This window comes from Oryza brachyantha, chromosome 2 (genome assembly GCF_000231095.2).
Source record: "Oryza brachyantha chromosome 2, ObraRS2, whole genome shotgun sequence".
Lineage (NCBI taxonomy): Eukaryota > Viridiplantae > Streptophyta > Magnoliopsida > Poales > Poaceae > Oryza > Oryza brachyantha.
The window spans coordinates 3,298,794-3,322,245 of NC_023164.2; the positions used below are offsets into that span (position 1 = coordinate 3,298,794).

The 23,452-nt window shown below is 36.6% G+C and overlaps 1 protein-coding gene and 1 long non-coding RNA gene across 2 annotated transcripts; one reads left to right on the forward strand and one right to left on the reverse strand.

Moving 5' to 3' along the window:
• Positions 1–1,558: 1,558 nt before the first annotated feature.
• Positions 1,559–6,660, reverse strand: LOC102715448 (two-component response regulator ORR24). Its single transcript, XM_006646920.3, has 6 exons — positions 6,154–6,660; positions 5,416–5,568; positions 4,321–4,713; positions 4,144–4,220; positions 2,679–3,716; positions 1,559–1,944 (listed from the first exon to the last, which is right to left on the reverse strand). Exons 1-6 carry the CDS (start codon positions 6,311–6,313, stop codon positions 1,891–1,893), a joined length of 1,875 nt encoding a protein of 624 aa, XP_006646983.1. The 5' UTR covers positions 6,314–6,660; the 3' UTR covers positions 1,559–1,890.
• A 13,128-nt stretch (positions 6,661–19,788) lies between these two features.
• Positions 19,789–22,177, forward strand: LOC107303599. The gene is made up of 3 exons (XR_001549557.2): positions 19,789–20,136; positions 21,376–21,458; positions 21,851–22,177. It is a non-coding gene; the product is annotated as an uncharacterized LOC107303599 (long non-coding RNA).
• The last annotated feature ends 1,275 nt before the right edge of the window (positions 22,178–23,452 follow it).

Sequence of the window (23,452 nt, forward strand, 5' to 3'; positions counted from 1 at the left end):
TGGGCGCATGGAGCAGTACAAACATAGATCAGCGACGGCGGCGAAGCAAACAGTGGGGAGCAACACAATGTGGATGGGAGCCGGACGCACCGGAGGCGAGCCGTGGGCAAGGGGAGCGCACCATGGTAAAGGAGGAGGGGTTGTTTGATGTATCTTTCTGTATCCGTCCATTAGACTTTTTGTTATAAAATTTGAAATTTTAGATTGATAGGAAAAACTAATTAATGTTAGAATTAACTCCTAAATCCAAACTTTTGTGGTGACACGTAGCAAACATGGAAAATTCTGGCTTGATATATAGCCGCATCTCAGGGCTGGGCCGCTCGTTACCGGAAGGAAGGCATGAGCTTGCGTCCTAGACATGGCCCCACTTGGCAGACAGTAAACGGCAGCAGTTTTAGGCATCTGTTTCGCCAGAGAAAAGTTTGGTTCAGTTCAGGTTTGTGGTTTTAGAATTTTCTTTTCCTTCAGAAATCTGCAAGATCACTTCAGACCAAAAGTTTCGACAAAGATTAGACATTCGCAGCTCAGGTCTTAATTGCACTGAGTTTTCTCCATCTTATAAAGAATTGGCAAAGGATCCGTCCAGAATGATTTTCTGCTTCACCAAAGCTTAACATCTGCATTTCTTAGGGCTCGTACAAACACTTAATAGTTGTCTCTTTCAATTGCCACGTAAAAAAATTGGTGACATAGAGAAAAAAGAGAGAAAATCTGTTGTCATGGCATAGCCGTAAAACTTTTTTTTGCATGAGAGTGTATAAAAAGAAAACTAGCGTAATAAAAATATTTTATTGTATTGATGTAGAAATAACATCTAACTCTATCTTTGTATGTATCATTATAAAATAAATTCTAGTTGCTTACGTGAGCTTTACCATTGAACATGTCAATATTATGCAATTTTCATCTGGGACAACAAGTTCGTGCAGGCAACTAAAGCCACCATCATTTTTTCTTATGGTTTATGTTTATAAGTTAAATTTTAATACTTAAATTTTGAGTTAATATAGGATTTTTTTTCATAGTTTTCTAGTCTTGCATTTTAATTACCAAGAACATAAATATAAAAATTTTACTCTTAATTATATTTTAATAGTTAATAAATCGTTTTTGCTAATGGTTATAAAAAGCAAAAAGATAGCCAAACCAACTATTAGGCTTTGCCCTACCACTATTGGCAGGGGTTAACGCTACTCGGCAGTATCACTGTTACCGCTAAAACCCGTGAGGTTTTAAAAACAAATGTTACTACGATAAACAGTGATGGAGCCACGTGATGCAACGCTAGTAGATTATAAGCCAGCTATAAACATATTTTAAAGAGATAGTAGATTATAAATAGTGGACTAATAATATTATAGCTAGCTATAGCACGGGCTCCAAGACGTAGTGTGTATATGACATGTGTGACGATGTATTATTGTTTTGTACGTAACTATTGTATGAATTAGCTATTAGATTAACTATAGATGAATTAGAGCCAGTAGTTGGCTATACTATAAATTCATCAGTGCCAAAAAACAAAGGATCGTAAACAGAAACAAGGAAAAGAGCCAAGAAATTTTTAATCTTCAATGATTAACGAGAAGTTTACCAAGCATACTATATTATAAGGATAACCGGTTATACCTGGACTAACATAGTTATATGGGTCCTGATCACACACACCAACATAACCGTTTCTCGACATAAAACTGATCCGACAACAGCCCAACTAATCACTAAGCTGAAATTGAAAAAAAAAACAAAGCCAAATGTAACTGCCACTATGAACACCACTTTGTGCTGACATGTGAGCATGGACCAACCAATCAGCAGCCGACACCCCAAATAATGCAGAAAAACCTTGTAAGCAGCCTGATGATTTGAAATGGGTGATGCTGCTGTCTACACCAGCTCCCAGTCCCCATCGATGAAAGGGACGCCGTCGTCGTCGCGCTCCTGCATCAGGAAAGATGACAATTAATTGTCAGAATTTCGTTAAGCATTGAGAAAGATTGTGTTACACAGAATGTTAGCTTTGGTGCTTCCCAGCATGGCTGTAAGCATATTGATTAAGAAAACTGTGTGCTGAATGTAGAAACATCTTGGCACCCATCGTTTCGCCTTTTAGAAAAAAACGAAAACGTGTTTTTACAAATGATAATAATTTATAGGTAAAACTTTTATATATATGTCCATACCGACTCCAAAACAATACATGTAAAACAAACCACGATGAAAAAACCGAAAAAATCAAGCCTAAATTAAAGTTTGAAAATTTAAAATTTAGCTTATAAGCAGCTGCAACTGCGAAACGATGAGAGCCCTTCAGTGAAAACACAAGATGAATATGAAATACTAGTCGTTCATTACATATGCTGGTATTCTTTCTTGCAATCAATATACAGCCTAGAGGATCAAAAGTAGCACTATGCAGCCAAAAAACTAGACATCTTGAAGGAACCAAAGATACATGCTTGTGGACATATGGATCGAGATTCGATCAAATGAGTAATGCACCATACAAAAGTGACTAGAACATGATAGGCTGCTGCTTTTACAGAAATTTCTCATCAGTAAAGACTTATGGTTAGTTGATTTGCTTGAAGGACAACACAAAGCAATAGATTTATGAAAGAGAATACCATTATTAAATGTATTCTTTTGATAAATAATAGAACAAAGGATCATACCAGCCTAAACATGTCAACAACAATGTCATCTAGACCACCACTGAGGCCCCTTTGCAGCCCAGTTGTCCGCATGAGATCATCACTATAATTCAGCTGATTGGCAACAGCTTGATGATGAATCCTGCCATCTTGCATGGGAGGAACAATGCCCATATTCCCACCATCCAGTGTCTGCCTCGGCACCGCCGGATTGTCTATCCGAAGGTTGGGCAACGATGCGTTGATGATGCTAGAGTTACTGAATACATGGCTATTATTCAGCATATCTCTTGAGTTTGTGCTGCTTCCATAGGTGAAAGGTGATGCCTCCTGAGTGAATGCTATTGGAACATTGGTAGCTAGTGATGCTACTTGGCTCTGCATTTCATTTCCCAGCAGTGGAATCTGGTTGGATGATGCTGTAAAGCTTGACACAGGCTCAACCTTGGGGCCATTCATATGCAGGGTGGTTTGGGACATGCTATCATTGTGACCGCGGTCCTGAATGTTGGATGGAACCGCAGTTTGCCAGGTTGCGGTGGTTCTTCCAAGATCAGGAAACTGGGGAGACTCACCAAGTGCACCAAATGGATCTGCGGAAGATGAATGAACCCGGCTAAGGTGTTGCTGATTGCTCGATTCAAGTGGCTGTAGTGATCTATTTGCCGTTGAGAGTGGTGCCCCATTCGACATGTTTGGGAAGGAGTTGCCCGAGGGACCAGTTAAGATTGTTGACATCTGTGCACCCCTGATCATGTTACCATTATTAAGCCCTCCTAAATCATTCAGGGAAGTGCTCAAATTATTCTGGGCATGGCCTAACTGAATTGGCTGGGAAGGCAGTAAACCATGAACACCAAATGCAGAAGGGGAGTTCATCCTTGTAAGAATGTTGTTTGCCGGGGTATGGCCAGCAGATGGACGGTATCTACCATATGCATTGTAGTTTCCAAAAGAGTTCATGTTGATGTAAGCAGGGTTCCTTCCTCCAAATGCGGCTGCAAGGTTAGCCTGCCTGCTTGCATCAGTGCTCAACCTTTTAAGGTACAGTCGATACTTCTGAAATGACGAGTAAACAAGAATCATCAGTGAAATGACAAGGTTAGGCTGCCTACATGCTTAAGCCTGAAAAGGAACCTCAAGAAAATACAGAACATGTACCAATACAAATAGGAACATTTTAGGGATGTTGTATCAGAATTGCATTGCCTCTTTCAGATACAAAAATAGAGGTTATTACTTTTTCCGTTTCATAATGTAAGTCTTTCTAGCATTGCCTAGATTCATATGGATGCTAATGAATCTAGACATAATTATAAATTATATACATTCATGAATGAATGAATCTAGGCAAGTCTAAAAAGTCTTACAATATGAATCAGAGGTAGTATATGTTTAGGTAAGTAATAATAATAATTTAGTGCAGTAATAAACCAGAGTAAACAACATGGTAAAAAAAGGTAAAAGATAACGATAGAAACTCAACCTGCAAATGACTAGCAACATTCTCCCTGGTGATGTTCTCTACATTCATGAGATCCAATATTTTCTTTGGAACCGCCTCTGAAATAATAGGCACAAAAATATTAATAAATATAATATTGAACGAACAGAAATAACTAGTCAACATTCTTGATAACTAAGTTGAGAAATGAGCTCTTACTCTCAATGCCAAGCTGGTTAACAGCAGCCACAAACTTTCGGTGCAGCTCCACAGACCACACAACCCTTGGCTTCTTCTGGGTTGAGGAGTCGGCATTCTCATTACTGTTCTCATCAGAATCATCACCATCATCTCCGTTCTCGTCTCTACCTTTCCGTGACTGCCTCTTGTTGCGGTTAGCACCATTACTATCCCCTTCATTGTTCAGTCCCTGTGCCTTCTGACCAGCATCATCATCGTTACCACGGTTCTTGGCATCACAATTCCTTCGCCTGATCACATGTTGCCATATTGTCCTTAGCTGCTCAAGACGCACTGGCTTCAGAAGATAGTCACATGCACCATGTGTTATACCCTTCATGACTGTTTGTGTCTCCCCGTTTGCAGACAACACTATAAAATTCAGAGTGTAAGGTAAGGTTCACGAATGAAGTCAAACCTAACATAAACGCAGATATGGCCGGTCGATCTGATCTTCCATGTTGTGTACAACTAACGCAGCATGAACACATACACAACATTCGCCAGCGAAAGTAATTGACCTTCATCACACTTGGAGACTTTTGTACTTTCTCATTTATTTTTTAGATGTTACAATTGTTGCACAATAATGTTTATCTGACAATTTACAGGAGAAATTTTCAATCAAGTGTGATAAACATGTAAGAAACTGGCTGAGAAATTAGATACAGCATCATAATAGACTGTGCAAGGCAATCAGGCAAACTAACAAGAGCAAACGTGATCGCATCTGCAAAATTATCACATTAGGAATTTAGGATACTTGACCAATGCACCAAAACAACAATAAACAGAAAAGGAGCTTTCTAAAAATAGATTAAAACCAAGAAATTTCCCTGAATTTCCAGAGTCTCGCCGCTTATTGCCATTTCTGAAAAACAACTTTGGTTGCTAAAAATAATCATGTGTCTGCTACCCAGCTATTCAAATGGGGTAAAACCATTCACCAGATGTCTTGATGACTAGATCTCATGCAGTCCTCACGCATTTGACTAACACATGCTCATCTCCGAGAGCACCTGATGCAGGAATGACACAAGGGATCAAGCAGGCAAGCAAGAAAGCATGACTTACTAATGACAGGGAGGTCCATCTCGAGGCCGACAAGCTCAAGGAGTTTGAAGCCATCCATGTCCGGCATGTGGACGTCGCTGATCACCAGGTCAAACTGGTCCTTGTTCTCCCTGAGCAGCTTCAGGGCCGTGGCTGCCTGACCAGTTGTTGTCACTGCAAATCACAGCACATCAAAAATCCAATAAAGACCAGATTTAACAACACAACACACAGCCAAATCGAATTATCCAAATAATCACTCCTAGTTTGCTGCAACAGAGAGAAAAAAAAAGATCAGCAGAGGATAATCCAAATACATCCACATATTGTCGCCATATGTACAACCCAAGAACAGTTCTACGGCAAGGCAGGATTGGAGATTTACAGAAGATAGGCGAAGTAAGAATTGCTCAGATAGAGTTAGTGAAACTATACCGAAGAACCTTATGCCAGACAAAAAAGGAAGAGCGCAAAAAGAGAGAAAAAACAAACAATTTTAGTAGGAGGACAGAGGCAAAATCCATTCTTTAGTTGACATTACATGGCCAAAAATAAACAGAAAGAGAGAACGAACTAGTACATCTGCGAGCGAAAGCCAAGCAAACAGCCAATCAAAACGCGAGACCAAAAAAAAAAGAACACAAAATCAAACCCAATAACAAGAAGAAAAAAAAACAACTATAGAACAGTACTAAACCAACCAAAAGCAGAACTGATCGAAGCACAGGGAGAGCGAGAGCGAGATTAGCAGCAGCATACCATGATACTGGCAGCGAAGCAGGAGGTTCTCGAGGATCTTGAGGCAGGTGGGGTCGTCGTCGACGGCGAGCACCCGCATGCCGACCGGGAACTGGTCCCTGCCGCCGCCGCCGCCGCTGCCATGCCCGTTCACCCTCCCCTGCCTCTCCTCCACGGTCATCTTCCCCTGCCTCCGGCGAATCAACGGGATCACCCAAACTCCACCCCCTCAATCCAAGAAACCTCTCAAAGACAGCTTCTTGGATCCTACAAATCCAAGAAACCAAGCCCAGGGAGGGGTCAAAGCAAAGCAGGGGAGCGCGAGCAGCACCACCAAAGCTGCGCGAGACGAGTGCGGGATGCGATAATAAGAGGAGAGAGAGAGAGAGAGAGAGGTTGGGGACGATGGATGGATCGCGGATTGGGTAAATGGAATGGATTGGGGAGCCAAAATAAAAATTGGAAATTTATGCAGTGCAAAGGTGGAAACTTTTTTTTTTCTTCCCTCCTCCTCCTCCTCCTCCGCTTTATTTTCCTTTTACGCTTCCCCTGTTTCATGCCATTTATTCGCCCCCACAGTTAAATCCATCCATCAGAGATGGGGGGGGGGGGGGGGGTATTGGCTGGTGTTTTGTGTTCTTTTAGAGGTAATTTTAAGCCACCTTTTGATTTGATTTTTTCCCTAGTTTTGTGTCTTTTGAGGTTTTTAGATTTTTATTATGGATTATGTTATTTTGGGATAGTTTTTTCATGGTGTAAATTATTGAATTAATTATGCACGGTTGAAATTTGGCCTTATCAATGTTAAAAAAAAATAAACTTTTATGTAAAAATATTTTGTATGGAAGACATTGTTTAGGACCCTAGAGAGCGCGCGTTAACGAAAATCTAAAATCCACGGAAGGGGTCTTGGTGGTCAGTACTGGTCATTCGTGTTTTGGTAATGGGATTTTATCTCGAATATAAACCTCCTACCTCCAATAATATTTAACACTTAGAAGCAGTAACATCAAACATTACTAGCTGATAGAGCCTGGGATATGTCATGTTTAAAATGCACATAATTTGCACAAGACTAATCAATTTAGTTATAATGAGATAATATTTTTTTTACCACGGCGACTCTTAAGATTCTATATTCTACGTAGGTACAGAATTTTGATTTTGTTTTTCTACACCGCTTGCAATGATCGCTTGATGGTCGCCATCTGCAGTTCTTTGCGATCGGATGCTACACTTGGGCGTGTGGCTAACTTGCAATTCTGCTTCAGTTCGTCCTTGTCGATGGTGATGCGCACAAGTTCTAATCAGCGGAATGAAATGAACGATCTGTTGTTAATTTCGGAGAATTTGTTTCAGGTTTGATGAGAAGCTTTGAGAACGATGGTTACATGCAATTACTGGATTTTCATCAACTCTGGATAACATTTGTCTTTAGTATTATAGATGGGCACGAGTCAGTCTAGGGTAATCCGAGGCCGACTCTAGTTAAAAAAATGAACTGAACTAAAGCCATACGTAGATTATCAGTAGGTCGATTTGTGCCTATCTATTTTAGGATGGTGTTCCAATTAATTTTCTTTGTTATTTATTAAGCTATTATTTATAATATGAAGTCTTTTGGAGTGCAAACTTTACTTTTTGAACTTTTTTTTAAAGCAAAGGCGCCAGAATGACCATCATCTAAAAAAATGCAGTTTTTTTTTGTGTAATTGAGAGCGCTAGAATTACGCAGCAACTGGATGCGGTGGAAAGCAATAGTTTTGGCAATTTTTCCCCTATATTTTAATTAGTTGGTGTGACGTGGCTTGAGCTGGCCTGACATTGCGGCTGGTTTATATATAAGTTTGATTAAAGTATATTGGTGATAAGATTAGTGATGCTTGACAGCTAGATGTTACATCCACACCCCGGCTCCCTTCCACTTAATCCGATCTTCCCATCAGTTTGCTAGGCAGCACGACAGGATCAAAGATTCACAGATCTATATATACACACTGTATGCTTCTCTTTCATAGCCAGGAAGGAAGGAAAACATTTTAATTAGCTGTTGCAATCATCCATAATTTCTTCATCTGTTTAATTTGGCCCTAGAATTAAGGCAGGCATCTTACTGTTGCGAGATTGAGTATACATGTTTTTTTTCTCTCTCTCAATGATCCTTTATCCAAATTCCTTCCTTTTTCTTCCTTTGTTAGTTTACCATATAATAATAGCAAATTAAACTCCTGTTTTGAAGACAATCATTTAACCATGGATAAAACTTCCCTTTTACACTCTCTATCTCAAGCCATGTCATCAACAAGAATCTATTTTATAATAATATGTACAAAGCTTGAGTCAGGTGTGGTTTCTTCATTATTGTAATAAAAAAATTTTACACTAGTTTCCTTTTTATACACCCATATGCAAGAAAGTTTCTTTTAATAAATACTAAGAGTCGACTCTAAGCCGTTGTCGTTATCATGCATGACAACAACTTTTCTTTCTACTTCACTCTCTTTCCTCCACGTCATCAAATTTTCTTACGTGACGATCAAAAAAGTAAGCTAATAAACACCATTGTATGTTTCCTAATCTTTGTATATACCACTTTACCGAAAATCTGCTAACTAACTGAAAATTAGCTGTAGATTTGGTAGCTGAAATCTGAAGGTAATGGCCTATTGACCTCCCACATTCCTGCAGGACATAGCCAACCAGCCGCCAAAAGAGCTCTTAAATTAATTTGCACATGAAATAGCTGCAGCTTGTTTAATATGTATACGCTGTCCTCTTGCATCATAAATACTGCCCAATTAAGTATGTGTGTGAGTGATCAGCAGTGTACATTATTGGCTCACACACCCCCTGTGTGTTTGTACTTTGTGATAATATTCTTCTTAATTTATTCCAGCCCTTTTTTTTAATTTTATATAAGTATTAGATCTGCGGCAATATTCTAAGGTATCAGTACACGTCAACTTGCCTCGCATGGAATCTCTCTTGGGCACAAAGAGCTGTGGAGTGTATTTTTTATATAAAAAAATCACCATTATTTTTTGTGCAATTAATTAATTAGCTGAATTAATAGTAGAAAAATTGGCGTCGTTAATGACGAAGAGGGAGCTTGATCGGATCCAACAACGTGCAAATTGTTGGTGAGAAGGAGAGTTATGATATCAAAGTGGCCATTAAAATTGCATAACATAGGAGCTTGGTTTGCATAAAAAAAATGTTACACATGCATTACATGAGAATTAATAAAATGCAATAATAATAATTATTATTCACAAAATCAATGGACCAAAGCAAGTGTTTTCTGTATACCTGTGTGGATTAATTATTGGCAGTACATGAATAACTAATTGATGATTAATTAATTATAAGGACGTATATATGTTAATTAAAACCAATAAGAAAATAAAAGTAGACATCACTTGCTGTTTGCCCCTACAATAATCCAAGGTATATTTTAAGGACCCCCACTAACCCAACATATCCAGCCCTACTACATGCAAGCAAAGATGAAAATCTCAAAGGCTAGTATGCTACACAAAGTGCCAATTAGGACAGCTCCTGATCTCATCTCCCACAACTAAGGCTTGATTTTTTGTGTCTTGTTTTTTTCTCTCTCCCTAATCTTCCTCCTCATGGACCACATTCTGATCTGGTGTTTTGTTGAATCCTAAGACCAAGCCCACCCTAATATGCCCCCATTCTATAAATCACACTAACCTAGTGCATCTACAAGTTAAGGCTAACTACAAACTAAGTAGGCCAATGTCACATCTAAAAAAAATACTAGCCCATATATTTGTCATGATATGCGTACTTACTTTGTCATGCATGCATCCATTTGTTGGGGGTCCCTCTCATACATATTCCAAGTGGCACCATATATAGGTCTTTCAATTAATTGCTAATTTGTGTATATCATCTGCCTGCTTTTGGCTCCTTTCCTTTTGGCACCAACATGTGCAAGTATGAGAAAAAGAGATATGTTGCACTTGAACAAAAATTGAATGATGGACATCACTTTAAGTACATAGAATGGCCTAGCTCACTCCCCTCCATGTTGTGTTATGTCTCCATCATGAAAAGCCATCTTTTGCCCAGAGAACATGTGACATATTCCTACATATCTGACCATAATAGCAACTGTGGCTTTTCCCAAAAAAAAAATGTTGCAGTTCAATTGTTTGTAACTATTAATTTCTTAATGTCTATTACTCTTTCGTGGTGCTCCTTTCTCATAAGATTTTTGTATTTCCTGAATTATCTAAATATTTATACTAATGAATAACTTTTTTGCATAGAAATTTTTGAGGGCATAAATAACGGAATAAACTACAACAACGCTAAATTTTGCTTTAGAAATGCCATATGATAAAACTTTTTACATGAAACAAACCAGTTATAAGCTTGGTAAACGTGCCCTCTTTAACCCATAATCAATAATAATAAAACAAGAAGTCCTTTATGGAATGATGGTGTTCATATATCATTTTAGAACAAAGAACAACAAATTATCACGGTTTATAAAAACAAAAAAAATGATTATGGATTTTGGACTTGCAAGTTAAGTATGGTTCAATGACATGATATCCTCGTTCTCACTACTCCTCTTCTTTTCCCATGTTTCATACTTCATACACACACAATTAATTGACCTTTACAAAAATTAACAGCTAATTCAAAAAGACATATATAATTCATGGTAACATTGCTAGATTTTCATAGAGTACATATATATACACACACAAATATATATACTTGCTGATATAATTAATTAATGAAAACTGACCACCAGTGATGGAGTAAAGTACACTAGCACTAGCTAAAGATCTAGAGGGCCAGTCCAAAACATGTAAAAAGACGAGTAAAATCAACTAATCAATCAATTAAATTAATTAACAAAAATGAATGGACCCAGTACCTTGTGTAGTAGTACCACTCTAGCTGAGAGAGCATTGACTTTGCCATGCAAATATGCAATGCAATTTTACTGCAGAAAAAGCCATGCTCACTACTCCTACAGTGTCTAGCGTAGTACGGTACACCGTGCGTGCCATTCACTCACTCTCTAGGTCACAAGCTAACAGCATCCATGTCAGATTGGGCTAGGTACCAATGCTGCTTTTGAGTACCCCCGGGGTGTACCACTACCGCTGGTACCAAGAATGGCCTCCATTCTTTTCCTTTCTCTAATCTTGTTGCTTTGCTTCTTTCAAGAAGACACTGATTCCTGCTATCTTAAAAAGGATAAAGAAGCAGAAAAATATTCATGGTCCGTAACTAATAAAGTGAAAATAGCACTATTTTGTTAGAGCAGGTACAATAGCAGACTATAAGCCAGCTATAAACATATTTTAAGAAGATAAGAGAGGAGAGAGAAGAGCTACAGCACGGACTCTAAGACGCAATGTGTGTATGATATATAGGAACAGACAATATATGTTTTGTAGATAATTATTGTATAAATTAACTATTAGATTGACTATAGATGATTTGGAGCTAGCAGTTGGCTATACTATTGAAGTTGCTCTTAGAGCAAGTACTACAAACATCTTAAAACAAATACCAAGATAAAACATAGGATTAAATGGTGAGGTGGAGGAGAGATGAGAGAGGGAAGGAGCCACTACTCGTGTCAGGGGTAACCTCTACACAATATTTAAGAGAAAAGAAGAAAGAGAAAGAGTAGATTGGTTAATCAATGCTTCAAATTAGTATACCGTGGTCGTATAGAGGTGATGTATTATACGTGACACATTTTAATTAATAAATTGCTTACATGGACAAAAGTAGAGGTGACATACACATCTACTATAAAACTTGCTCTTAGCTCATCAACCATAACAAAAACATGGATTTTGAAGCCTAATTATGCATTTGATTTGGTTTTTTTTATTATAGTCTATTTTTCAGCATTAACTTTATATTGTTGATAGCACGGATGTAAACAGTTTAACCAAATTATTTATCGGTGCTTCTATTATTTTCAACACCTTATTAGTGGTTGCTGAAATGATTATAGCACAGTGATACTATGTCAGATAAAATTATGGTCATTTCTTAACAAGTTGAGTGCCCTTTTGATCTGTATGAAATCATATGTAATTTGTAGGGTTTTGATTCAATAAGAATATTTCCTATTTGGTTCTTTCAAAAAAGGATTGGGATTCAAAGGATCCTATAAAATTCCCTACAATGGCTAAAGAGGTGGATATTTTAGAGAAAAGTTAGCATGATGTCTAATATTTTTGGAGACTTTCCTTTGAATCACAAAATATCCGATAATTCTTGTATTTTTTTCTAGGATCCAATTGAATGAACATTCTTGTATTTTTCATGTGTCTTGCAATCTGTCAAAATCTCCCCATGTTTTTCCCGTTCCTATGTTTTCGCCATCTTGTCATTCAGAGGGGAGCCTCAGTCAATAAATTATTTCTTCGGGGGGTGACTGAGAATGAGAGATTTTGTGGCCATTTAAATAGAGCAATAGAAATGATTTAATTATACTCATAACTATACTCATAAAACTGTCCAGACTTCCCCAGTGCCGGCCTCTTCCACTACTGTCAAAGCTGCTTCTCTGCTCTCTGCTGCACATAATAATGTGTGTATTCAACCGCTGCAACAGACAGACCAGTGCTAGATCGGTTTAAGTCTGCAGCTGCCTGATTAGCTTTCAAATTTGCAGCGATGTTTAAGAGCTTGCCAGGTGCCAGCCATGAGTTAAATGTGTGAGCCACAGAGAGGCCATCGACTCTGCTCAGCTCGTGCATGCTCATGCACGCACGTACTCTATTTATTTATGATCATAAATATGGGTGGTTTTGCAGCAAAGGAAAGCTGGTATAAACATTTTTAGTATTTTAAATTAGTATATTTTAAAATGATGAAATAGGTAATCACGTCGTGCTAAGAGAATCGGTTACAACAAGCCGACAACGTATATATATGGAAAATTGAATTTTATCATATATTACATTTGTTCTGAAATATAAATATTCAATGGGCATTTATTATAGATGAAAGTTAAGAAGAAAATAATATGGTGTCCTAAAATAACGAGGAATAGGTGAGTGTGGGACGAATATGCTTGGGATAAAATGAAAAGAATCTTGAATAATAAATGATGGATGAAATAAGTAGTATAATTATAATGCCAGAAATGTTTATATTTTACAACTAGATTCACAACCTTTATCTTTTCATTTTTATTTATACTTATAAGCCAAAACTTAAATTTTCAACCTTTTAAGTTGATTTTGAAGTTTTTTGTCATAATTTATTTTTCAATTTTTGCTTTTAGATCGCTAATAACATGTATATAAAAGTTTTCTTCACAACTCATTTTTTGTTTAAAATGTGTAATTTAACTTTTTCCCTTAAGAAAACCAAACAATCGCTCCTCAAATATTAAAAATACTTATATTTTAAGGTGAATAAATTATAATCAATGCACAACAAAATCGCTTGAGAAGAGAGTAACGTCAGCATAACTGAGCTCGTTTTGTGGTGAAATTAATCTACCAATTTATTGTCTGATACGAAATTGAATTCCGGTTTTGTAGTACCGCCAAGTCGCCAACTGCGCTATCCCATGTTAAACTGCACGCGGCCCCACCTGCAGGTCAGCAAGTGCGTGTGTGTGGGCCCACATGAAAAAAAATAAAAAGCAGAGAGAAGAAAGTGTGTGTGTGTGTGTGTGGGGCCCCGTAGCGGTACGCGACAATGGGCTTGGCTGGGTGGGTAAAAGATTCCTGAGAAGATTCCGCACTCAATACCGCGTGTACTTTGACATGTGGGCCCCACGCCACCCCCCCAGAACGTTTCGGTTGCGCTATTTGCTACGTGCACACGGAATAGTAACTTAATCTTTGGCATCTGTTGCTAGTCTCAAAATAAATTTATTTTTGAGTGAAGTGCACCAGCGGTCCCTAAACTTATGTGCATGTGTCATCTAGATGGGACCCACATGGTCTCACCAATATGTAGATGCCACCGTGTCATGCCACGTCAGCAGATAAAGTGGGTCAGAGCTCGTTTGGACCTATATGACACCCCTTGATAAGTTCGGGGACCCAAAAATATATTTTGAGAGTTCAGGGACCTAGATGACACATGCACACAAGTTTAAGTTAAGGACCGCTAGTGTACTTTACTCTTTATTTTTTAAGTAATCATTGCATGGAGGTTTATGCAATTTTCGAACAAATATATTGAGACTACATAAAATGAGAGATGATTGTATTGTGATTTGATAAATTAGAGTGCATTCTAGTTTTTCATCTTTTGTACTTGAATATTTGAGATTAGTAAAAAAACAAAGTTATTTTGGTGCTAAGGGAGGACTAGCTAGCTACTTTAAGGATTTATACTTGTCTACAAATAAAATTACTTCTACATCTACCTTTGCATCTCAAACAATTACAATATTTCTCTATTTGTTTTGTTCACCTACATTTTTATCTCAACCAATTACATATATTCTTTTATATCAAACTCAATCCACTCAAAAAAGGCATAAATAATTGTATCTTTCAAGACAGAGTGAATATAGTTATTGCTGTTGCTGCTACGAAAATTTAGGAAAACCCTTCATTGATACTATATCATTTTCATTTGCCACGTGAAAATAATAGTGCATTTATACATAAAAATAGATGTTGCATCAATATAGTTGTTTTATTTTCTAAATCATGTAAAACCAGTGGGAGAAACACGTTGGAATAATTGTGATAATTGTCGTACACTGTGGAATGAGCATAGAAAAGGAGTGGTGTGTGTAAGAAAAATGTTCATTTGTCAACGCTAATTTTAGTAGTTACAGAGATAACTACTTTAGTATTTACAGAGATATACTCTCTCTCCTATAGAAAACTTGCTTATGTCTATATTTGTAGCGAGAAGTTGGTTTCTTAGAAACAAATTATGCAGTAATAAGCGTTTGATACACCAAACAATACCATGAATAACGTTATATAAAATCTTATATTATAAAACACGATTTAAACCCTATAAATCCTCATATTTTTTTAATAGAGAGTTTGTTTTGTGTTTAGTTCTACACTTACAAATTCTCAAAAGTAAGTAACAGATTATGTAAGAAAGCCAGTGATTATTTCATAAGCTATGGTTGTTCAAAGCTCATACAACATAGAGATAAATGACCTCTGCGCTTTCGGTTGTGACACGGAAATTATGGTTTATTTTAAAATAAGTTTTAAAATCAGTTCATTTTCATAATAAAGGACCATGTAGAGCCAAATATGGGCCCAATGGAGCTAGAATGTACCTGGTAGGCACATGTTGGCCGAGCCATGGGGGTTATTATTTGTCTTTTTTCAAGCTAAACAAAATATTTTAAAAAATAGTTTATGAATAAAATTGTTATATACATATTTTTATTGATATAAAGAACCATGCTGAAAATAAATTATAATAAAAACACTAAACTTTAAAGTTAAAGTTAAGGTTGAAAAATTAAATCGTAAATATAAGCGGCAGGGAAAAGATAGAGACACACATGATTTGTGAGCCAGATAGCTAACTAGCTAGGGCCGCGTTTGGCCAGAGGCCTAAGTAACTTAACCATATTGTTTTCCGCGCGCACGCTTCCCGAACTGTTAAATGATGTATTTTTATTTAAAATTTTTTCTATAGAAAAGTTATTTTAGAAATCATATAAATCTATTTTATATTTTTTTAATAATTAATAATTAATTAATCATGTACTAATCCATTACTATATTTTTCGTGTACGAACGAAAGCGGCCTAGGTCGCGTGCCTCTTGGATGGATCGATTTCTCGCCTAGCTAGTGTCACGTATAATTGGAACCCTTCACAGTACTATTGTACGTGCCACTCTCCGCGCACTCAGCCCCAACGTTGACCGGCGAAGAGGAAGCAAATGCTGCATATAATTGGTCCAAGGGATAGCAATGCTGGACTTAACTAATATCAGGCTTTTTTTGTAATAATTAATTCCTTCATGATAGACCTGGAGATTTTTGTTGCTCTATTAATTATTTTCCTTCCCAGCTGGGCGCCATGTCATCGGTTTTTCATGGTCCAGTGGTGCATGATGGTTGCAATATCGAATATAATTGGGATCCCTTCCAGTGTTGACATATCATCGATGGGCATGGTAACTGATTGGTCATATAAATCCGACGAATTTCAAACAAAATTTACCATTTACTGAACAACCGTCCTAAAAATTAAAGTATTCCTAGGCTGTTTATAAGAGATTAAGGTTAAGAAGATAAAACTTTGGTGTTCCATAATAAATGAGGGATGGACGTAGTGTTGGATATGGCAAGGTAATATCATGATATAGTCATATAGATGCTTATTTTTAGTAGAAGATTTCAATTCTATAAATGGTATAATTTGGAATGGATGATTTTTTTTCTTTAACAAAGTCGAATTGTGAAGTTGCTTCTAAAAACGATGCTTATTAATTGCTAAGGACAATTATCGATAATAAAACAAATCGTGACGCCCAATAGCGGATCTAGATATTAAATGATGGAATATTGGTTACATTCTTCTTACTCTAATCCTCTCTTCTTCTTTCTTCCTCTCATCTCATGGCTCCTTATTCTCCATGAAAATTCAAAATGTAGGAAGATAGAGCCCCAGCACTAGCAGCCTCAACTTTGGATCCTTGCGATGCAATGCAAATATTACAGCTGGAGCAACAATTCAACTCGGGAAGAACAATGATCGACGATGCCAAATCTTTCTTTTGTTCTCCTCGAAGAAGTCTTGTTAAGCATAAAATCAAATTCTTGAAATCATGGTTGTCGGTGACACATTCGCCGGTAAGGGTCAAGGAGAGTACACAACAACGTTGATTTCTCGGGTCTGTGATCAACAGTGGAATTGTAAGTAGCTTGAATATTCTCAGTCGTTCATATGCACTCTCTCGATTTCAAAACATAGCAAATATAGCTATCTAAGTATTACATAGTTAGACATTACCTAGTGGGTGTTCTTTTGATCATATTATTTGTGGTTTTTTCTTACCTTTTGTAGACAGGCTTCTCAAACCGATAAACGATGCATATTCTAAAAAAAATTACACTTATATATATATATATAAGTTTATTATTTATCTAGGTAGAGTAGAGTTTCAATGTTGTATTAATTATTTTAATTGCTTATATTATTAAATAGCTACCAGAAAATTAGATATGTTTTTATATTTTATCAACAAAAACAACCCAACGTTAGTAATTATGTGTTGCCTTGTTCCACAATCCAGAGACAGAAAATTCGGTGAAATTTCAAGTGAAATGTCTAAAAAGATCTCCACGTTTTAAATTAGAAGCGGATAGATGTGGGCGAGGGGGAAGGGAAGGGAAGGATCGGAAGCTAGCGTGGAATAGTAGCGTGCGGTGAGAGTTAAATAAAGGCTTTGGCGGTTTCGGTGGTTTCCTGGAAGCAATCATCACGGGGAGCTTCTTTTCAAAGTTCAATTTCCCACGGTTACAATCATGACCAAAGCCCTTGGCCCTACAGATCCCCAGCAACAGTGCACGAATCTCCACGCCACGTCGGATCACTCTCTCGTACTTGCTGTGCCGGACTCCGGCAGGGCACTCGGACCAATGACCAGTTTCTATCAGTTTATTACTCTGTAACATAAGTAATTTGATGATATATCAGATTGGTTATCGAAGAGTGATACTAAAAATAAAGAAACTAGAATTAGTGTCTTCACGTAAAACAAGACTTATTGTGAGAGAGATAAGTAGATCATGTGATAACAAGATAGTTTCTTGACACGATGTCCTAAAGTATAGAAAACATAGTAGTTTCTAACATTATAAGTGCCCTAGTGATCTATTGTACTTCATGTTTGGATTTATAATAACAAAGCTTAAGGCCAAATTTACCTCCCATTGAATTATACCTGACATCCCTATTTTGAAGGTGAAGATGAAGACACCTCCATACGAGAACAAAATAAAAGCCATGCATAAAGTTTGCATGCTCGGGGCGTGCGATATCCATTAATACGACAACAAATCCAGATAGACACGTGATATACATTGATCAATTCTGAAAAATAAACAAAATTAAAACTAGATCATTTGTAGAAGAAGAGAGTGCTATCGAATATAGTTGAATATTTTTTGTGTAACTTTTGGATGTATAAATAAAGAATATTATGAAGTTAAAAATAAATTTAAATAATTTTCTAATAAATTAATTTATACTGCATCCATCCTAAAATGAGTGATTACTTTGGTTAATTTCAGATAAATTAGTACTAGTTTCAGATAAATTAGTACTAAGTAAAATGATCTCCATGTCCCTAATTGTTAGGCAAATTTTGTTAAAGACATTCAAAGTTTGTGTGATTTGCTGTGAACGGTACATACGTAGAGAACATCTTTCAAAACAACTAGTAATATACCCGAGGACACCAATTAAAAATATATTATTTTATTATTTTTGGTCCAATTGAAGAGAGAAACCGACCTAAAATGGTGAATTTGTCCCTCGTACTAGCATATGTTACTAAAGTTTGGTTTGATCAAACCAAACCAACTCTTCCCTATTCCTCTCCAAAAGAACCACAGTATCCATACTTTATCAAATCCTAGTATAATTATTCTCAACCTCATCTAATTTCAATATGCTTATTTCTAATTTGAAAAACTCTAATACAATGATTGTTTAAAGATGAACTTAGTTTGGAACCGATATGAGAAGCCAAAGATGACCTTATTTTACTTATTTTAAGATGGGTGGATTACTTAGAGCAGGTACATGTACAAAGATGACCTTATTCTACTTATTTTTACAAAGAGAGTAGATGTTATTACTAACTTGAACTGCTACAAGTACATGTAGCATGTACTCCCTCCATCCGTTAATAGGACTTGCCTAGACTTGTATGAATGATAATACATCTAAATATATATACAAACCATATACATTGATTAATATATAAATCTAGATAGTGCTAAATAAATTACAATATGAAACGAATGGACTATAAGAGGTCTCCTTATTTCTTATGGTTAACTAACCCAAATCTCCTCATTTTTTACGTCCATGCTTCCCAAACTATTAAATGATATGTTTTTTATGAAATTTTTAAATAAAAAAGTTGGTTTCAAAAATCGTATCAATCTATTTTTTAATTTTTATAGATACTAATTAATTTATTATATACTAATTTGTTGCTACGTTTTTCGTGGCATTACTTATCCCACAAAACATTAGGGGATGATTGAACGACATATTTTCAAATGAAAATAAAAATAATTTATGAATAAAATTTATATATATTCTTAGCGATCTAAAAATCAAGACTGAAAAATAAACTTATGTAAAAAAGCCTTAAAATTAACTTTAAATTTAAATTTAGTATTGAAAATTTAAAACTTATAAACGTAAAGAGACAAGAGTGTTAGTCGCATGCAAAGAGGGGAAAAAAACATGCAGGCTTAGTTCAAACCCCAGTGCTCCGCAGCCTTCACGTTGTTGGTCCAAAAAGAGCCCCAAAAGCGCACGGCCTCGACACCATCTATTTTATCCATAAGTTACAACGGTGAAAAAAAAAAACTGACAACAGTAACCAACTTTCACCAAAGCCGATGGATTCTCCCGCAACACCACATCGCCGCCACCACCCACCTTCCTCTCCTCCACTCTCTTCTCCACCCCACCCCCACTTTGCCCTTCGCCGCAAAAATATTATTTTTTTTACCTTTTCTTCCCCCACGCGGCGACCGCTTCGCTTGGCTGGCTTTCCCCTTCCCGGCGAGCGAGCGAACGAAGCCATGGCGGTTGCGGCCGGGGAGGGGAGGAGGGGAAAGCGGAGCCGTTGCTTTGCCGGAAAAGGGAGGAGGGGGAGGGGTGCCGCTGCCGGCTTCGCCTTCCAGCCGCCCGCCGCCCATCTCCATCTCCCTCCCACTCTCCCTCTCCCGTTGTCGCCTTCTGCCCCAGCTATTTTGGATGCGGCTCGGCCCGCCCCGGCCCGGCCCAAATACGTATGGACTACTTCTTTCGGCCCAAGCACGAAATGGGCCCGTTTCCGGGCCGAGTGCTCTCGTCTCCTCCTTTTTCACTGTTTGTGGGATATCGTTTTTGTTTATTTCTCGTAGCTTTTTAATACTCCCTTTGGTTAATATAAGTCATTTTAGATAAGATTTGGCTAAAAATTTTCAAATTATGACAACCGATTATTTCTTAAGTGGTTAGTTTAAATACAAAAAAATGATATATAGATTTTTAAATGTTGAGAGATACTATCATAATATCATAAATTTACTTGGTTTCATAAATTTGTTTTAACATAATATTGGTTGTTGAAAATTTTAGGTTTTATTAAATCTTGTTTTAAGCGGTTAATATTTTTGACCGGAGTGATTATTTATTTTTGAAAACAAAACTACTAAAACTTAATTCAAACCCACACTGTTTAGTCAGGCCGTTCCATTGGCATGGTAAGATAATACTGATGCCATAGTCTTTTGCCGTGGCGGTGCTTTTTTTGCCATGTAGGTGTCTGATATAGATTTTGGAAATAAATTTTTGGACAGTTTATTTTAAAATAAATATTTAAAGGTACACTTAATAAATAAAAAAATCTATCTATATCATTTTATCAGAAAAAAAGTTCAGTTCTTTTATTTAGGGAACAAAAAAAGCTTCAGTCCTAGTAGTAGAAGAGATGTGCTAGTAGTGAAAAAGGAAAGAAAAAAAAACAAAAATCATACGTTACTGAGATGTGTCTCCTCGTCAGCTAACAATAAAAATATCATGCAGGTGATGATACGATTCGATGCAACCAAAATAACCGGATAAAGGGGTTAGGTGACAGGATGACCAAATGAATGAGCGAAATGCAAAGCATGATGCCCAGCGAAAAAAAAATGCAAAGCATGATATTATAACCCTTGCACACGAGCTAACAAAATTTTAATCAGCGATGCGTGTGTATGTTGCCCTACATACATGGCATGCATGCACGCACATACATATATATAATTCTTATTCTTATCTTGTTTGTAATATATACGTAAGAATATATATATAAACGTGTGAGTCCAGTTATCGGTGTGAATTATGACATGCAAACAGAGAGACTGCAAAATTCCATTGCAATATATACCTGTAAATACGTTGAAACTAGTGGTGGATCTAGAAAAATATTAGTAGAGGCTGAACAAAAGAGAACTGTTTTTAGTCATTCCTTCTCTTTGTTAATACCAGAAATTTTATTGCAGGAGAGGGGACTTCAATGGCGCAGATTGGGTATGAGGCTGAAGCCATCTAGCCCCGGTGGTAGATCCACCCCTGGTTAAAATTGGTAATACACCATCTATTTTAAAATGTTTGGCTTGTTCGATATTTAGTGGAAATATAAATGTATTTTCTATGATAAAAAGAAAATAAATTACTCATGGTATGAGGACGTGTAAGATATGTGCAATTTAATTCATAAATTCACAAATATCAATTTTGGTGTACAAACTTGTGCAGTGTGCGCGAATGATGTACCATGTTGAAGGGACTGTCTTAACACTAATTAGCTTTGTACAATTGTGCACTATCAACAAAATATGATTTCTTTATTTACACAAAAAAGAACTAAGTGACTAGTCCATCACATGCAAAATTGACAGATGACAAAACACAGTAGTAAATTAACAGAAGCTCGAAAAAAGCATGTGGTAAATGTCATGTTTCTCTTTTCTGCAGCATCTCAATAGGTTGGTCTGGAGATGGTGATAAAAGGCCTTCAGAAATAAACACCAATATTTAGTTCACTTTGTGATAAATATCATCATGAAGGTGAAAACAAAAGACCAGTTTTGCTTGATCGATTTCTCACATTACGCACTTTAAACAATAAAAATTCTAGTTGTACAATGTGAATTACTTCGATTAACATCGATCCAGGACTGATGCTGATCAGATGAATTGTTCAAGATTACTGTAGGTAGGGCAGAGATGATTATTGTTCAATGGCAGGTCTTAGGTTCCATGTTTCAGTCACAATATAGGCGAGTAACTTAATGAGTACTCCCTCCATCTCAAAATAAACAAATTTTCTACTTTTTACCTTCAATTTTTGACTCTTCGTCTTATTCAAAAAAATTTTGCGATTGATATTTTTGTTTTTATTAGATGATAAATCATGAATAGTACTTTACGTGTGACTATTTTTTTCTAATTTTCTGAAATTTTTTTTAAATAAAACGGATGGTCAAACGTTGGACACGGAAACCAGAGAATTCGTTTTTTTGGACAGAGGGAGTATGGTCCCATATTTCATTTATGACATCGTTTTGATCTTGGTTTATGACAAATATGTGTTAAAAGTTGGTTACAGTATATGACTTGGAGTTACTTGGAGTTTTAATAGATATTATTAGGATAGTAACAGAGTCAAACTATATCATAGGCTCTTTCTTAAATAGAGAGCAACCCCTGTTTTAACTAATTTGGTATTGTAGATACCAGTATGTTTTCTTTGTAAATTTAGATTTATGATAAACTCAAAGTGATTTATAATATAAACCGAAGGGAGTATCTCGAATCAAACCTGGAAGGGTGTATTATATATCGGCCCATTAGTTTGAGGCTTTGAGGTCATGTCCTCCCCCATCTAGAGCTTTGATTAAGATTAGGAGGACATGTGTCGGTTGTGACATCTCTGACTTCAGCTATGATTCATGCATGGCAAATACTTTTGGATACATAACTATGTATATGGTGTTCACTCGGTCATTCTAAGATATGTTTAGATCGTGAAAAGAAAACTTTTAGGTGTTACATCAAACGTTTGACTAAATGTTGGGAGAGATTTTGGATACTAATGAAAAAACAAATTTCATAGCTCACCTGGAAACCGCGAGATAAATTTTTTGAGCCTAATTAATCCGTCATTAGCATATAAAAGTTACTGTAGCACTTTATGGCTAATCATGGCCTAAGTAGGCTTAGAAGATTCGTCTCACGATTCCTCCGTAACTGTGCAATTAGTCTTTCATCTATGTTTAATGCTTCATTTAGATGTCCAAATATTCGATTTGATGTTTTTAGGAAAGAACAAATTGGGATCTAAACGGGCCCTTAGGAAACGTTGTTTAAAGGTTTCAAAGTTTTTTCCTTTCTGATATTAAATCTTGCTTGTTTGAAATTTTAAAGTATCACGTAACAAAGAGATTTGTTCCCGTCTAACAAAAAGTACCTCGAGGTACCAGTATACCAAATCGTTTCTGATTATTGGATCTAACAATGCTCATCCTGATTAGTTAGATCCAATAATAGGAAACGATATAGTGTCATGTGGTATCG